Raw genomic sequence first — 13478 nt, 5'->3', positions numbered from 1 at the left:
AATTAGTCATATCAATAGAATCCTCAAATGTCGAACAAAGACTCCAAAAGAAAAAAGAGTCGAGGATCCTTGAAGGCATAGTAAAAAATGACTAAGACTCCAAAAGAAAAGAAGTCGAGCCTCGATTAAGGGAATGTGTACTTTGTTCGAGGGGAGGTGTTTGATGAAAGTCCCACATCGGCTAATTTAGGGAATGATCGTGACTTTACAATGAAATAATACTCTCTTCATTGGTTTGATGCCTCTTATGAAAACCTAAGGCAAAGTCATGAGAGTTTATACTCAAACTGGATAACATTGTACTGGAGAGTAAAAAAAAAAAACTTAGAGAGAGAGATTAAAAATAAAAAAATTGGTTTAGGGCTGACAAGTCAACTCAATAAACAGTTAAAAATAAAAAATTTGGTTTTTGGTTGACATTTTTTTATTAGGTCAACTCGATAAACATGAATATAGGGTTACGACCCAACCATGTTTATTATTATAAAAATTAAAAATATTTGAAGTCCGTAACAAATATTTTGATGTATTATGACATGTGAATATTTAATATTTAAATTTTACGGGACATTATTTAGTAACACGTATGCTAAATAAATAATATTTTTTAAAATAATTAAAAATAAAACAATGTGACGTCAAAATTAAAACGAGTAAAAATTAAAATGCCAATTTCAAAGATTTTATTTTATTTTATTTTTATTTCACAAAGCAATTTTGATTCACGAACCTCGAAACTTCGCGCAGTATTCTTCCTTCTTCCCGCCAATACAGAACCAGTGCGATTCCATTTCTCTCTCGGACTCGATCATCGGAAGCCGATAAAGTGAGATCAATGGAGTTTAGTCTGAGCGGAAATGCTCTCAAGACCTTCGCTCGTTCAGTCACATGCCTTGCTCGCATCGGAAACGAGCTCGTCATCCAAGCTTCTCCATCGCAGGTACTCGATATTCTCCCTTTTTCCTCAAGTTCTGCCTCCCTAGAATAGTTTAGTCAAAGATTCTCACATCGTTTGCATCTGAAGAAACAGTAAGCTTAATTTTAGTGCTAAATTTTGATGAGTTCAAAATTAGGCGGAGATATTTGTATTGTGCAAGCGATTCTGGAAACAGTGCATTGTTCGGTGAATTTATATCCAATTTATTGACCATTTATGCATGTAGAACGTGGTTAGCATCTTTGAGCGAAATTAACTTCTATACAGAAATGCAAATTTTCCTCTGCCCTTTGTCTGGAACCAAAATTGAGTGAACTTTGTTATGTCAATTTGTAAAATAAGATGGAAATGATGTAGCTAAAACCTTGAGGCTTGCTTAGCTTGTTGAGTTGTTTTGGTATGGAAATTATATGTAAGGATCAATTTTAAAGCTGATTGTTTTATTTTCAAGTTCAGTTGGCTTTTTACACCCTCAATGCATCACGGTCTGCCTATCAAGCTATAACATTTGAGCCCGGGTTCTTTGATACTTATGCCATTTCTGGTAATCAAGTGCAATGCAGTGTTCTTTTGAAGGTATGCATGATATTGTGCTGTATTGCATTCACTAACAGTACCTTAGCACCTATGCTTACTTATTATGACATTCCATGTCAGGCTGTCTGCTCTGTTCTTAGAACATCCATTGCTAGCGTAGACCATCTGAGAGTGCGGTTACCAGATACTTATGCATTGAAAATACAATGGAGTTTGGAATGCTTCAATGGTCAGCTGCCCTTTTATAGTTTATACGAGTACTCACGTTTATCTAAAAATCATGTTTAAATGATCTATGTTCATTGATACAGATGCCTACTAATTAAGAATGTCACACAATGACGACTAACTTACATGGTTCCAGTATGTTGACATTGGTTGATTATATATCCTCTGAGAACTACAACTAAAGAGTGCAACTAAAGCAAATCTAATATTTTTAGTATCATGTACGCTAAGCATAAACATCACTGCATCGTGTGCTGCAATTATGCTGGTAGTTATATTCAAAGATAGAGGGGCAATAAATGAGACCTTTGGTATATATATCTATAACAATGTCCAATAAGCGCAACAAAGTGATGCAAAGGTGAAAATGGACCATGATGATGTCTATTAATGTGTTCCATGTTTGCAATCCATCCGGTTATCAAGGGTCTAGATTACCCTAAACTTGTTAAAATTGGCCTACATAAAAGTGATGCAACAAGGATTATTGTTCTTACGAAATGATTTTGTGTTTTCAATACCATATAGTTTTATAGCTCCATGATAAATTTTCCTTTAAATACATCAATCTTGTCTGGCTTGCAGGAATAAAGAAAACATACTGCATTTCTTGCAACGTTGAGCCAGACATACAGCACCTGTCTCTTGACAGGAGACAGTTCCCAAGTGACTTAGTTGTGAGACCTCGAGATCTGAATCGATTACTCTCTAATTTTCAGTCATCCTTGCAGGAGATCACTGTTATTGCAACAGAACCAACTTCCTTACCTTCTGAAGCTGCAATTGAGATTGAAGGAAAGGCTGTTGAGCTTCGAAGTTATATAGACCCAACCAAAGGTGATAATGACAAGCCTAGATTAATTAATATATTTCACCTTAAAATTTTCCCCCCAATCAACTCCTTAGAGATGTTGACTCTTGAAAATTCGTTACATTCAATGGATCTACCAAAATATAGGTGATGCTCCATTCTTTAACTGCAGACAATGACGCGCTGCTTCATACTCAACTCTGGATAGATCCTATGGAAGAGTTTGTCCATTATTCTCACAGTGGAGATCCGGTAGACATAACATTTGGAGTAAAAGAATTGAAGGTACTTGTTGGACCTCACTTGTGGATTAATTCAATTTTTTTTTTTTTTTTTTGGAATGCTGCTCTTCTGATATTACTACCAACATTTTCTTCTATATGCTTTGTGGTGAGTTGATATTATTGTTGTTATTATTATTTTTACAATCTTGGGCTATATTTAGGAAGCACAATTAATTTAAGCTTATCTTTTTTGATACTCATGGCTTAGAAATTTTCTTTAAGCTACTTTCATCATCAAATTTCAGGCATTTCTTTCTTTCTGCGAGGGCTGTGAAGTTGACATCCATCTGTTTTTTGAGAAAGCTGGGGAGTAAGAATTGCACGTCTCTTGTTCTCTGACTTTTTTTTTTTTTGTTTATTTTTATTTATTTTTATTTATTTTGCTTCCTTTTTTTTGCATTCTTTTTAGCATTTAATTGTTGAGGTCCTCTGACTTCTAATTGGCATAGTGGTGCTGAAATACCAGTTCTGCTCTTCTAACCGCTTGACTTAGGCATGAAAATATTTTGTTCATCTTTCTGGTTAGCACTTGGTAACTAGGATTCTGAATGAAATACAAAGATGAGAGCACAAAAAGGAAAAAAATGTACAAGATGTGCCTGAATGAGATTCATTTTATGGAACTGCGAGGTGTATTAATTTCTACATGGTTAAATGTTAAATGGCATGTAGATCTGGAGGAAAGTTATATACAGTTTTGACTCTTGTAGTCCATGGATTATTTGTCTTAGCTCCCACAGGAATTACGTCCATCCTCTTCTAAATATAAAAAGTAATTTCTCTAGCCTGGTCATTTAATTTTGATGCTACACTTGTTCTTATGGTGCAAGTAATTTTCCTACAAAGTAAACTTTGTTATTGAATATGATAGGATTTTGTATTTGGATGTGCAGGCCAATTCTATTGGCGCCAAAATTTGGTCTAGATGATGGGTCTGGTACAAACTTTGATGCTACACTTGTTCTTGCGACCATGTTAGTATCACAGCTCCATGCAGGAAGCCGATCACAGCCACCACAAGAGGCTACTACTGGACAGGGTGAATCTGATCACAGGGCTGGGTCCCAACCACAGCAGGATGGGCCCGGAGCTAATGTTTCTGGCCATCCATCTGATCATACCAGAATATGGTCTGAACTCTCAGGTCTCTGTTTTTATCCATGCCTGAACCTAGGCCTTTCATAACCCTGTCACAATATCTTTGGTTCTCTCATTTGAGTAGAAATTCGATAAAGAAACTGTTTTGTATTTAAAATCATCCTTCGACCCTTTTTTAGGAAGTGCACCAAGAAGTGGGAATGGTGCTGAAGGGCAGGTACAAGGCCAGAGCAATTTGAGTTCTTCTGAACAGATGGAAATTCAAAGGATTAGTAATGTACAGATTTCAAAAGCTGGGTGCGCTCAGGGATATAACCTTGTCGATCGTGCTAGGTATCCTTTACAATGCAACTTGTCTCCATAACGATTAGTTTTGAAGTGATAATCTGGTTGTGTTGTTTGTATGTGATGTCGCTTACAATTCTAATGAATTTCACACCAATGTGAATGTTAGTTTACTTAATAAAATCGGGTATGGTGACCCCATCTTTGCTGTAGGATTGAACATCTACCTTTCATCAAGAATATTCATAGTATTGGAACGTGATGTGGAGCTAACTATAATTTAGAGCCTTCAGTCCTATCCGACTAGATTTCTTTCTTTTTTTCGACTGGACTAGGTTTTGGAAACGGGATACTGACATCCTTGCCGGAAAACTGTCCTTTCACTAGCTATTATCGTAAAATGTTGTACTTCATACCTCACATAGTACTTGCTTGTCGTTGTTGTTTGGAAGAAGTGAACACTGAGAAAAGCATGAACTTGTATGTTGCATTTTTTTAAACAGAGATCTTACAACTAATATAAAACACCCAAAGAAGTGGGCAATTATTGAGTCAAGTATGGAATACATTAATGAAGTATGGGACCGGTTTCACCATTGATAAGACACAGCAAATTGAAAATAAGGAAGACTGTAGAGTTACCACTGTGTGCATATTAGGCGAGTATAAGGTTGAGGCATTTTCCTCTTCACCGTACAGAAACTGTACTATGTTGTAACTTATACATTGTTACTGTACTCACCTTAGAGAACATTTCTAACTTCTAGTTCGTCAAATATTATATTTTTTTTCCGGATATATTTACTTGTGGTTCTTAAGTAACTTGACTGTTTAATGTAGAGACCATTCTGTGGGAAGGGATCTAGGAAGAGAACATCAAGGTCAGTAGATACCTCATTATTCTTTTTCTTAACCCATCATATCTTATTACACCTGCTGCCAGTAACTTTTTCTTATTGGGCTACACGATACTTTCAGAGAGGTCTGATATTAACGGTCCTGCCGTTTCTCAACATCATCCCAGTAACTGGGTAGATGAAGAAGATGAGGATGATGACAACGATGATGGGGATGATAACGAGTTGTGTGTTCAGTCAACTCCACCATACTATGAAGAACACTAGAAAGGTATTTCTTTTTTTTGTCTAAATTGCATGTTGCATCTACTTTTTTGTTGGCTCATGAACCTAATTAGATTGTTGAGCCCTATCTCGTAATTTCTTCCAATCACATATATTTTTTGTTTGACTCTGCTTATTGGTTGGAAGTCTAGCAATATGGTCCCTGTTTGTTTTGAAATTAGCTGAACTATGCTACTGTTTGAGGTGTGACATGTACCTTTCCTATCAACTACATAATAAAACTATTGCGATTGAGCTTATTTACCACTTAATCAAGGTAGACCACGAGCCCTCATAACAGATGTATTTTCCCTAAGGATTATTTTTATGTTTTCTCTCCCCTCTTTTTATCTATAATTGGAGAGCTCTTTCTATAATCTCTACTAATCATGTGGCAACGCTTGACACTGCTATACTTGGTGGTGAAGGTAACTCATGGAATACTAGATCGTAGGTAGGTGGTCACTACGACCTGAACTCATTCCCTCTAAACCCTTTATTATATACACGACTTTTATTGAGAAAAAAAACCTTGATTTAGGTAATATTTGTGTAATCCCATTAAATAATAGAAATAGTTAAATCTTATTATATTGTTACTAGTGATTAGAGATTTATATAGATTTATCTTGTCTTGTTACCTATTACCTATTACCTATTACCTATTACCTATTACTAGAGATTTATTTAGATAGATTACCTAATATCTAGTAAATCTAGATTTAGTTAGCCTTTCTTTTAGTTTGTCTTTATAGGGACATGTAATTCTTTAGAAAAAAAAAAAGAAAAAGAAAAAGAAAAAAAAAACCTAATTTAGATCGGTCGTACACCCTCATACTGACCCAATATGGAATGGTAAAGACCTATCTAGGATGAAAGCATGTAAAAGGGGTTTGAAATGGGCATGCAACCATGGACAACACGTCTTGGACAAGCAAGACCGGAATATCTATCATGTGGCCATTGACAACATGCCTTGGACATGCATGACCGTGACATCCTCCCCCACTCAATTGGTTGACGTCCTTGTCAACCGACCCGATCAAGCAAGACTAGGACATCTATCATGCAGCCATAAGCAACATGCTTTGGACAAGCGTGATCGTGGTACCAGTTAAACAGGAGGTTAAATCAAATGTATTTTTTAAAAATATTTTATTATTTTATATATGTGAATGTCTGTATCAGTTTGTGCAGAGTTTAACTCTCCGACAAGAAGAAAAAAGCAAGCTAATTTAGACCTTGCTACATTTGGTTGTCAAAGTTGGATATTAAATTCTAAGTAGGTGGCTACTATGAGTTTTTGTTTGTTCCAAAACTTTTATTATTTACATAACCCTTATTGACCACTATATAGGTGGTTAAACAAATTCTTTTGTAGTTGGCCATTTTCCATTTCTCCAGCATTATTGAATCACATTTTGTACTGTTTGACCAATATCACACATAACCAGTTGTCTGATTTCTACACTCTACTCATGCATGCATGCCTGCCTGCCTGCCTGCATATTGACAGGGTAGTCACATACCAATTCGACAACATAATTCGTACGACGTTAAATGCAGGGCCCGACTTCAGAAGACACCAACACGGATGGCTCAGTCCTATGGAAGTGTAGCGTAACATCAACCTGGGCGTGAGAAGAAGATGCCAACTCCCTCAACTCCCTCTCATTTAGCTGGTGGTTTGTGCATCCTTGCCTTAATCATTGGGTCAGTTTGGTCATATACTGTTCATCTTTTACCAGTTCCAGTTAAGTTGTAAACAGAATCAGCTGTTGGTTTTGGGGTCTTTTGTACTTTCTTCTTTTGGATTGATTTCAGGTATTTTTTGTTGGGCGGGAATGATCATGAGTTTATAAGCAAAGAATATTATCTCTATTGGCATGAGACCTTTTGAAGAAGCCCAAAGCAAAACCCTGAGAGCTTATGCTCAAAGTGGACAATATCGTACAATTGTGGAGATCCGTGATTCCTAACATGGTATCAAAAGTGACTAAAGTGTCAAACGAACGGTGTACCTTTTGGGGGAGCCTAAAGCAAAACCATAAGAACTTATCCACAAATTAGACAATATCGTATCATTGTGGAGATCCGTGATTCCTAACATTTTTTAATGTCATCTTATAGATACGATGGAAATTCCGGAAAAGCTGGAAGAGCAAAAGCTTTTTACCGGAGAAAAAAAGAAAAAGCCTAGTGAGCCATCCTTCTTTTAATTCTCACTGTTAATTCCTCATTTAGTCCTGTTTACTTGATTGCTTGATTGATTTCTCTCATTTTTTTTTTAATAATAAATTTAGTTTGTTTTTTTCGTCTTTAAATTAAAAATTTAAAATGTGCGTTGAAGTCTTTGAATTTTCAATTTTGTACTTGATAAGTTATTAATATGTTTTTTTTAAAAAAAATTTACTTGTGTGATTTTTTTAACGAATTTTTTTTTTCCTTCTGTTTATTGGTCTTTTAAAAAAATTGTTGTTTTAAAATTTTTCATTTTTAAGATAACTTATATTAAAAAAGTATTAAAAAGATAACAATGAATTATTATATTTTATAGGCAAAAAAATATATAATGTTTTATTAACATAATTTTTTAAGAATTTAAATATTAATATTACCTCTTTAATAATTTAAAATAATTAAATAAACAACTGGAAAATGGAGGTGTGTAATAAATGAAGAATAAATAATTTGATTAGGTAAAAATAATTTGAATTATTCTATATTTAATTAATTGCAATATTACTTACTATAATTGATTTTGGTTTAATAAGAAATAAATGATTTGAATCGACATATTAAGTGAGAGAATCATAATTGGAGGGTAAAATAGTAACACAATATAACAAAAATATCCATCAAATCTAAATGTGGAAATTTTGAGAAATAATGAGTTTATATTCAGTTTAAATTCCATTTTAGTTTATATAATTATAAGTTATTTATTTTAGTCCTTTGTATTTTGAATAAATTTCAAAATTAGTCCCTACCTTTATTTAAAGTTAACTTTTATAAAAAATAATTATGCAAAAAATAATTAAAATTAGGAGAAAGGATAATAACGATTATTAAAAAAAAATTCAATTTTAAGTTTTATTGAAATTATAGGGACTAAATTTTAATATTTGAAAGTATACCGGACTTAAATAATATTTTAACCTTAAATTTACATTTATCCAAACTTAAATTTTTGGGTTGAACTATATACTCGGGCACTAAAAGATAAAATGAGAGAAACCATGAATAAAAAAAGATAGCTCGTGAATTTATTCATAGCTTATTATTCATAATAAGAGTATAAAATATTACTTTTTATATGAAATAAAATGAATTCTGTAGAAAAATATATAATTATGTATATAGAAAAAGATAAATATATTCTTAGCTTGTCCATTTTAATTTTCATTTTCTTCCAATTAAAGACAAAATTTTGAATTAAAAAAAAAAAAAAAAAATATATATATATATATATATATATATATATATTCTTAGCCCTTTTAATAAAGCTTCCAATTATTCGTCCTTCCTATTTCCCACCTACTTTTTAGTTACCAAACGTTTGGATTCATTCACAAATTTGTTTAAATGGGATTTAACCCATTATTATTATTATTATTATTTATTAAAATTGATATTTATTTATGCCATTTTTGCCCTTGCTCCTTCAGCTTTATTTCCATTTGGGTCCTTTGTTTGTCTATGTGCATTTATAGATCAATGCAAACGTATTGTATGATGCTTAGTAATGGTATTTTTGTCTTTTCCATTGCTTTGAATTTTTTTTTTGTCATTATTTAATTTTCCTATTGAATACAAAAAAATATTAGGATTTACATATTTATTAAATATATTATAAAATAAGTATTTTAATTTTTAATTTTTAAAATATTTTTTTAGTTGATGACACGGATCTTAAGTTGGTTGGGTGGGTGACTCAAACAACCTAGATAGAGTTTACGCCCAACCCAACCTGAAAGTAGATTGAGTTGGATTGTCGGGTTGTTTTTTTAATAGCTAAAATTTTATAAAACTCAAAAATCAAATATTCACAAGTCACAATGTATCACTAACGTTAGTTACAAACTTCAAATATTTTTAATATTATAATAATTAAAAAAAGTATGGTAGGGTAGGGTTCGATTGTAACCATATTTTCGGGTTGGTCAGGTTGACCCGATAAAACACGTCAACACTCGAACCAACTCAACCCAACCCAAATCGAAAAAAATATAATTCAATCATATTTTTATCATTTGGGTTTGATAATCCAGGTTGATCGAGTTCTCGAGTCATTTCAACGTTATTTTGAAATGGTAAGGTGTAAAAAAAAAATAAAAAAAAAATAAACAATTTAATTGATTTTTCCAATTTTAATAAAAAAAATAAAAAAATTGCGCAAATTTGTAATTTATATTCCATTCAAGCCTTAATTTTACGCTGTAAAAAATAAACAAACCACTTTATTAAATATAATAAATAGTTGAAAGTTGACGGTAACGGAGATAACGGAGCAATTGGTGGTGGGGAGTTAGGTGAAAAAGAGAACCGCAAAAAGAAAAAGCATGGAATAAACGCGTTTCAGTTAACAGATTCTTTGACGGACTTTAAAAATAATTTCCTCTTATTTTCTTTTTTAAAAAACAATTAATTATTAATAAGTTGTATTTATTTATTTAAAAAAAAAAAGCCATTTCCTTCTCACCAACAATGGAAGGAAGACAGCCGGTCAACTACATGCTGTGTATTCGGTGGAACTTGAAAAGTCCAAAATACCCCCATAGTTTTGTTTTAATTACCAAGTTGACATTGTTAGGTGGCTTACAAATAACGACATAATTAGCATAAATTTTATTTTTTAATTATATGAAAAATAGAATTTTTAGTTTTAGTAGAAATAAATCACATTTTCTATTTATTTTTTTAGGGATCGGAAGGGGTTTCAAGAAATTCGTGAGGGTCGGGGTAGGGGTAGAGTAGGACCTATTTAAACGGAGATTCACGACTCGACTCGATTCGAGACGGTTCCCACAGGTTAAATGGACTTTTTTGTCCTCTTATTTCATCGTTTGAGCTCAATTTTGTATCATTTATGAAATGATCGGAGTTCGACCCTAGATGCTAGTATAATAAACAAGCTATATGAACATTCAACCTAAAACGACACCGTTTTGCACGAGTTTGTTAATATTTCTCCACGAGTTGGTACTTGGGTGGAGTCGTTATCCCATGACGTCATAACAAAGACTAAAGAATGGCATATTCGTTATTAAGTGGAAATATAAGGGTAGATTTTCAGACCACGTTCTAAATAAGTCTTTCAATTGGCTTCTTTACTGCTCGCTTTTTCTGTGCTAAAGAAGAAGAAGAAGAACCCACCGACGAATCGCCGGAGCGACTGCCGGAGCTGAAGAAACCGTCAATTCCGAGGAGACTTCAGATAGAGAAAGAGAGAGAGAGCAGAGAGAGATCTTGTTCTTGCATGGCAATGGCCGGATTCAATTCCTCGACATTCTTCCTGATCTGCGCCGCTGTGTTTGTGGTCTTCAGCTGCTCCTCAACCGCCGTCCACGGCGGCCTCGGGATCCACCACAGCCTCGGATGGATTCCTAACCAATCGACCTGCAAAGGCACAATAGCGGAGTGTTTCGGCGGAGAGGAGTTCGAATTCGATTCGGAAATCAGCCGCCGTATCTTGGCCACCAGTCAGTACATCAGCTACGGCGCTCTGCGGAGGAACACCGTGCCGTGCTCGAGACGCGGTGCATCATACTACAACTGCCAGCCCGGAGCTCAGGCTAACCCTTACAGCCGTGGATGCAGCGCCATTACAAGGTGCAGGAGTTGAGTAATTTGTTTGTACTCTCTGTTTAATAATCTCTTTCTCTCCTTTCAATGTTCATTGATCTTTTATTTTTTTCTTCTTTCTTTCTTATCTTTTTCTCTTTTTTGAGATTGCTTTGGTTGTTATACAAATTGAAAAGGGGAGATTGATTATATAATGTCGTCGTTGTCGTTATTGTAAGTGATGAAAATTGTTGTGCTCAATTAATTATATATATATATATATATATATATCTTCTCAATAATGTGATATTCTATTACTGGCTGGGATTTCTTTCCTCTTTCTTTCCTTTTGTCGATTGAAGGGAAAAGAGATTCTGCAAAGAGATTGAAGAACAAGAAAGGCTGTAATGGCTGGAATTAAGGAGAATTATGGCTCCCATCATGAGATAAGAGTAAGAACAAATTCATCAGTTGTTATAATTAGTATATTTCTCTTATAGAAACTGTGAAAGATTGTGTTTCTGATGCTGTTTTTGGGTTTAGATTAACTTTACAATGCCAATTTCTTTCCATTTTGGGTTTTGATCGGCTGACCAAACCATTTCCTTTCATTTACTTGTTTTTTTCTCTCTCTGTTCTCATCTGTTTATGGTAAAGAATCTTGAACTCTTTAGGAAAAATATTTAGAGAGGGAAGTTTTCCTTGAGAAATCATACCATACTACTGATTTGATTCTTGGTGCTCTTGAATTGGCTATCATGTTGAGGTTGGGTACTTTTCTTAGAACTTTCATTATATTGAATTTGTAACCATATGTATATGTCTATGCATTGATTATGGTTTTACTTAGTTTTAGTATGATATTGAGGATAATTGTGCATTGTAGAAGTAAAATGACTTCCTTGGATTGACCTAATGATCGAAAGGGCGAACCATATGTTCTTGAGTTACGGTTTCAATCTATGGTGTTGGTGGTTATCTATCTAGGATTTCCCGTTGTTATCTGAGGTTTGTTGAGATGTACATGATGTGGATGGGACATCATATATATATAACTCAAATGTGTTAAAGATTCACGAATCTCCACAAGATAATGTCCACTTTGAGTATAAACTCTCGTAGCTTTTCCCCAAAAGGTCTCGTACCAATGGAGATATTTTCCTTATAAACTCATGATCAACCCCTTTTGTTGAGAATTGTTGGGAGAGAAGTCCCACATCGACTAATTAAAGGGGTTGATCATGAGTTTATAAGGAATATCTCCATTGGTACGAGGCCTTTTGGGGAAAAGTTATGAGAGTTTATGCTCAGAGTGGACATTATCATACTGTTGTGGAGGTTCGTGAATCTTAATACATTTGAGTAGAGATAAAAGATATGCTTGTCTGAGTTGTTTAGACGTGAAGCATGGAGCGTTAAGGTTAAAAGTGTCAGCTTGAATACAGAGATCCCGAATAATTGAGGGTATGATTAGGCTTCTTGGACAAGGGAGTTGAATTTGATTCAAATTTGAGAAGTGGTTGTGATGTCCTATTTGTTGTTTTTGATTTGACATCCAATTAGAGCTTGGTATGATTTTGACATGTCAATTTTCTATTTCTCTTCTCCATGAAGATATGAACACCAAATCTGGATAGCCTCTCCATATTTGACAGGACCCATTTCCAACATCACTGATCAAACTCTACTACCCATCATGTTGTTTGATAATTTGAATGTGACAAAACATATCTCATTCCCAAATTCAGTTTAGATCTGATATAAACTCATGTAGATGTCTCGAGACGCGTTTGTCGATCTCGAAAACAAGGGAAAATGGAATAAACCCGAGTCCCTTATAGCCCTTTCTAGATCTTACACAATTTCTTTTGGTTGATTTAGCTGATAGGTAGGAAAGATGGTTGAGGAGTTTCATATGGGATCTTGTAGGATTTGAATCTGCAGCACAATCTTTTGATTTTGATTTGAATGGGTCACAGATCTAACTTGTCCTGCTGGGTTTGTTCATCCTTGTGTGACATCGATCTCGATATATGAATTTGAGACCGAGTAGACGATCCAACAGCTCAATGAGAGCGATGTCTACATGATATTCTCGGGGTGGATCTATTTCTGGCTTGTGTTCTTCCATGTAGTGTTTGTTTGGTTCATGACCTTGAGGAGTTTCATATGGGATCTTGTAGGATTTGAACCTGGATTTTGATTTGAATGGGTCAATATCTGACTCTTCATCCTTGTGTGATGTCGATCTCGTTATATGAAGTTGAGACCGTGTAGACGATCCAAATAGCTCAAAGTTTTAAGATCCCACATCGGTTTGAAAGGGGAACGAAACATTCCCTTGTAAGGGTGTGGAAACCACTCCCTAACAGATATGTTTTAAAATCTTGAAG

General features: G+C 34.3%; 1 protein-coding gene and 1 pseudogene across 4 annotated transcripts; both read left to right on the top strand.

Annotated features, from left to right (window-relative positions):
* The first annotated feature begins 704 nt into the window (after positions 1-704).
* On the top strand, positions 705-7205 carry LOC111798487 (uncharacterized). Of its 4 annotated transcripts, none has more exons than XM_023681663.2 (11): positions 705-940; positions 1394-1513; positions 1595-1703; positions 2288-2539; positions 2686-2798; positions 3043-3107; positions 3691-3941; positions 4075-4228; positions 5021-5061; positions 5159-5308; positions 6818-7205. In XM_023681663.2, the coding sequence occupies exons 1-10, from the start codon at positions 836-838 to the stop codon at positions 5302-5304; spliced, it is 1356 nt and encodes a 451-aa protein (XP_023537431.1). In that variant the 5' UTR covers positions 705-835; the 3' UTR covers positions 5305-5308; positions 6818-7205. The 4 variants fall into 4 exon arrangements, with proteins under 4 accessions (XP_023537431.1, XP_086981924.1, XP_023537430.1 ...); XM_087125798.1 differs by lacking the exon at positions 6818-7205 and adding an exon at positions 6163-6650; XM_023681662.2 differs by having other exon boundaries at positions 706-940; positions 6868-7205.
* Positions 7206-10634: 3429 nt separating this feature from the next.
* Positions 10635-11387, top strand: LOC111798486 (protein RALF-like 33 pseudogene; annotated as a pseudogene).
* Positions 11388-13478: the final 2091 nt, after the last annotated feature.

This window comes from Cucurbita pepo, chromosome 7 (genome assembly GCF_057944985.1).
Source record: "Cucurbita pepo subsp. pepo isolate OVF chromosome 7, ASM5794498v1, whole genome shotgun sequence".
In the NCBI taxonomy this organism is placed as follows: Eukaryota; Viridiplantae; Streptophyta; class Magnoliopsida; order Cucurbitales; family Cucurbitaceae; genus Cucurbita; species Cucurbita pepo.
The sequence above is the reverse complement of the archived record's forward strand: the minus strand, read 5'-3'. Positions and strand labels throughout refer to the sequence as shown.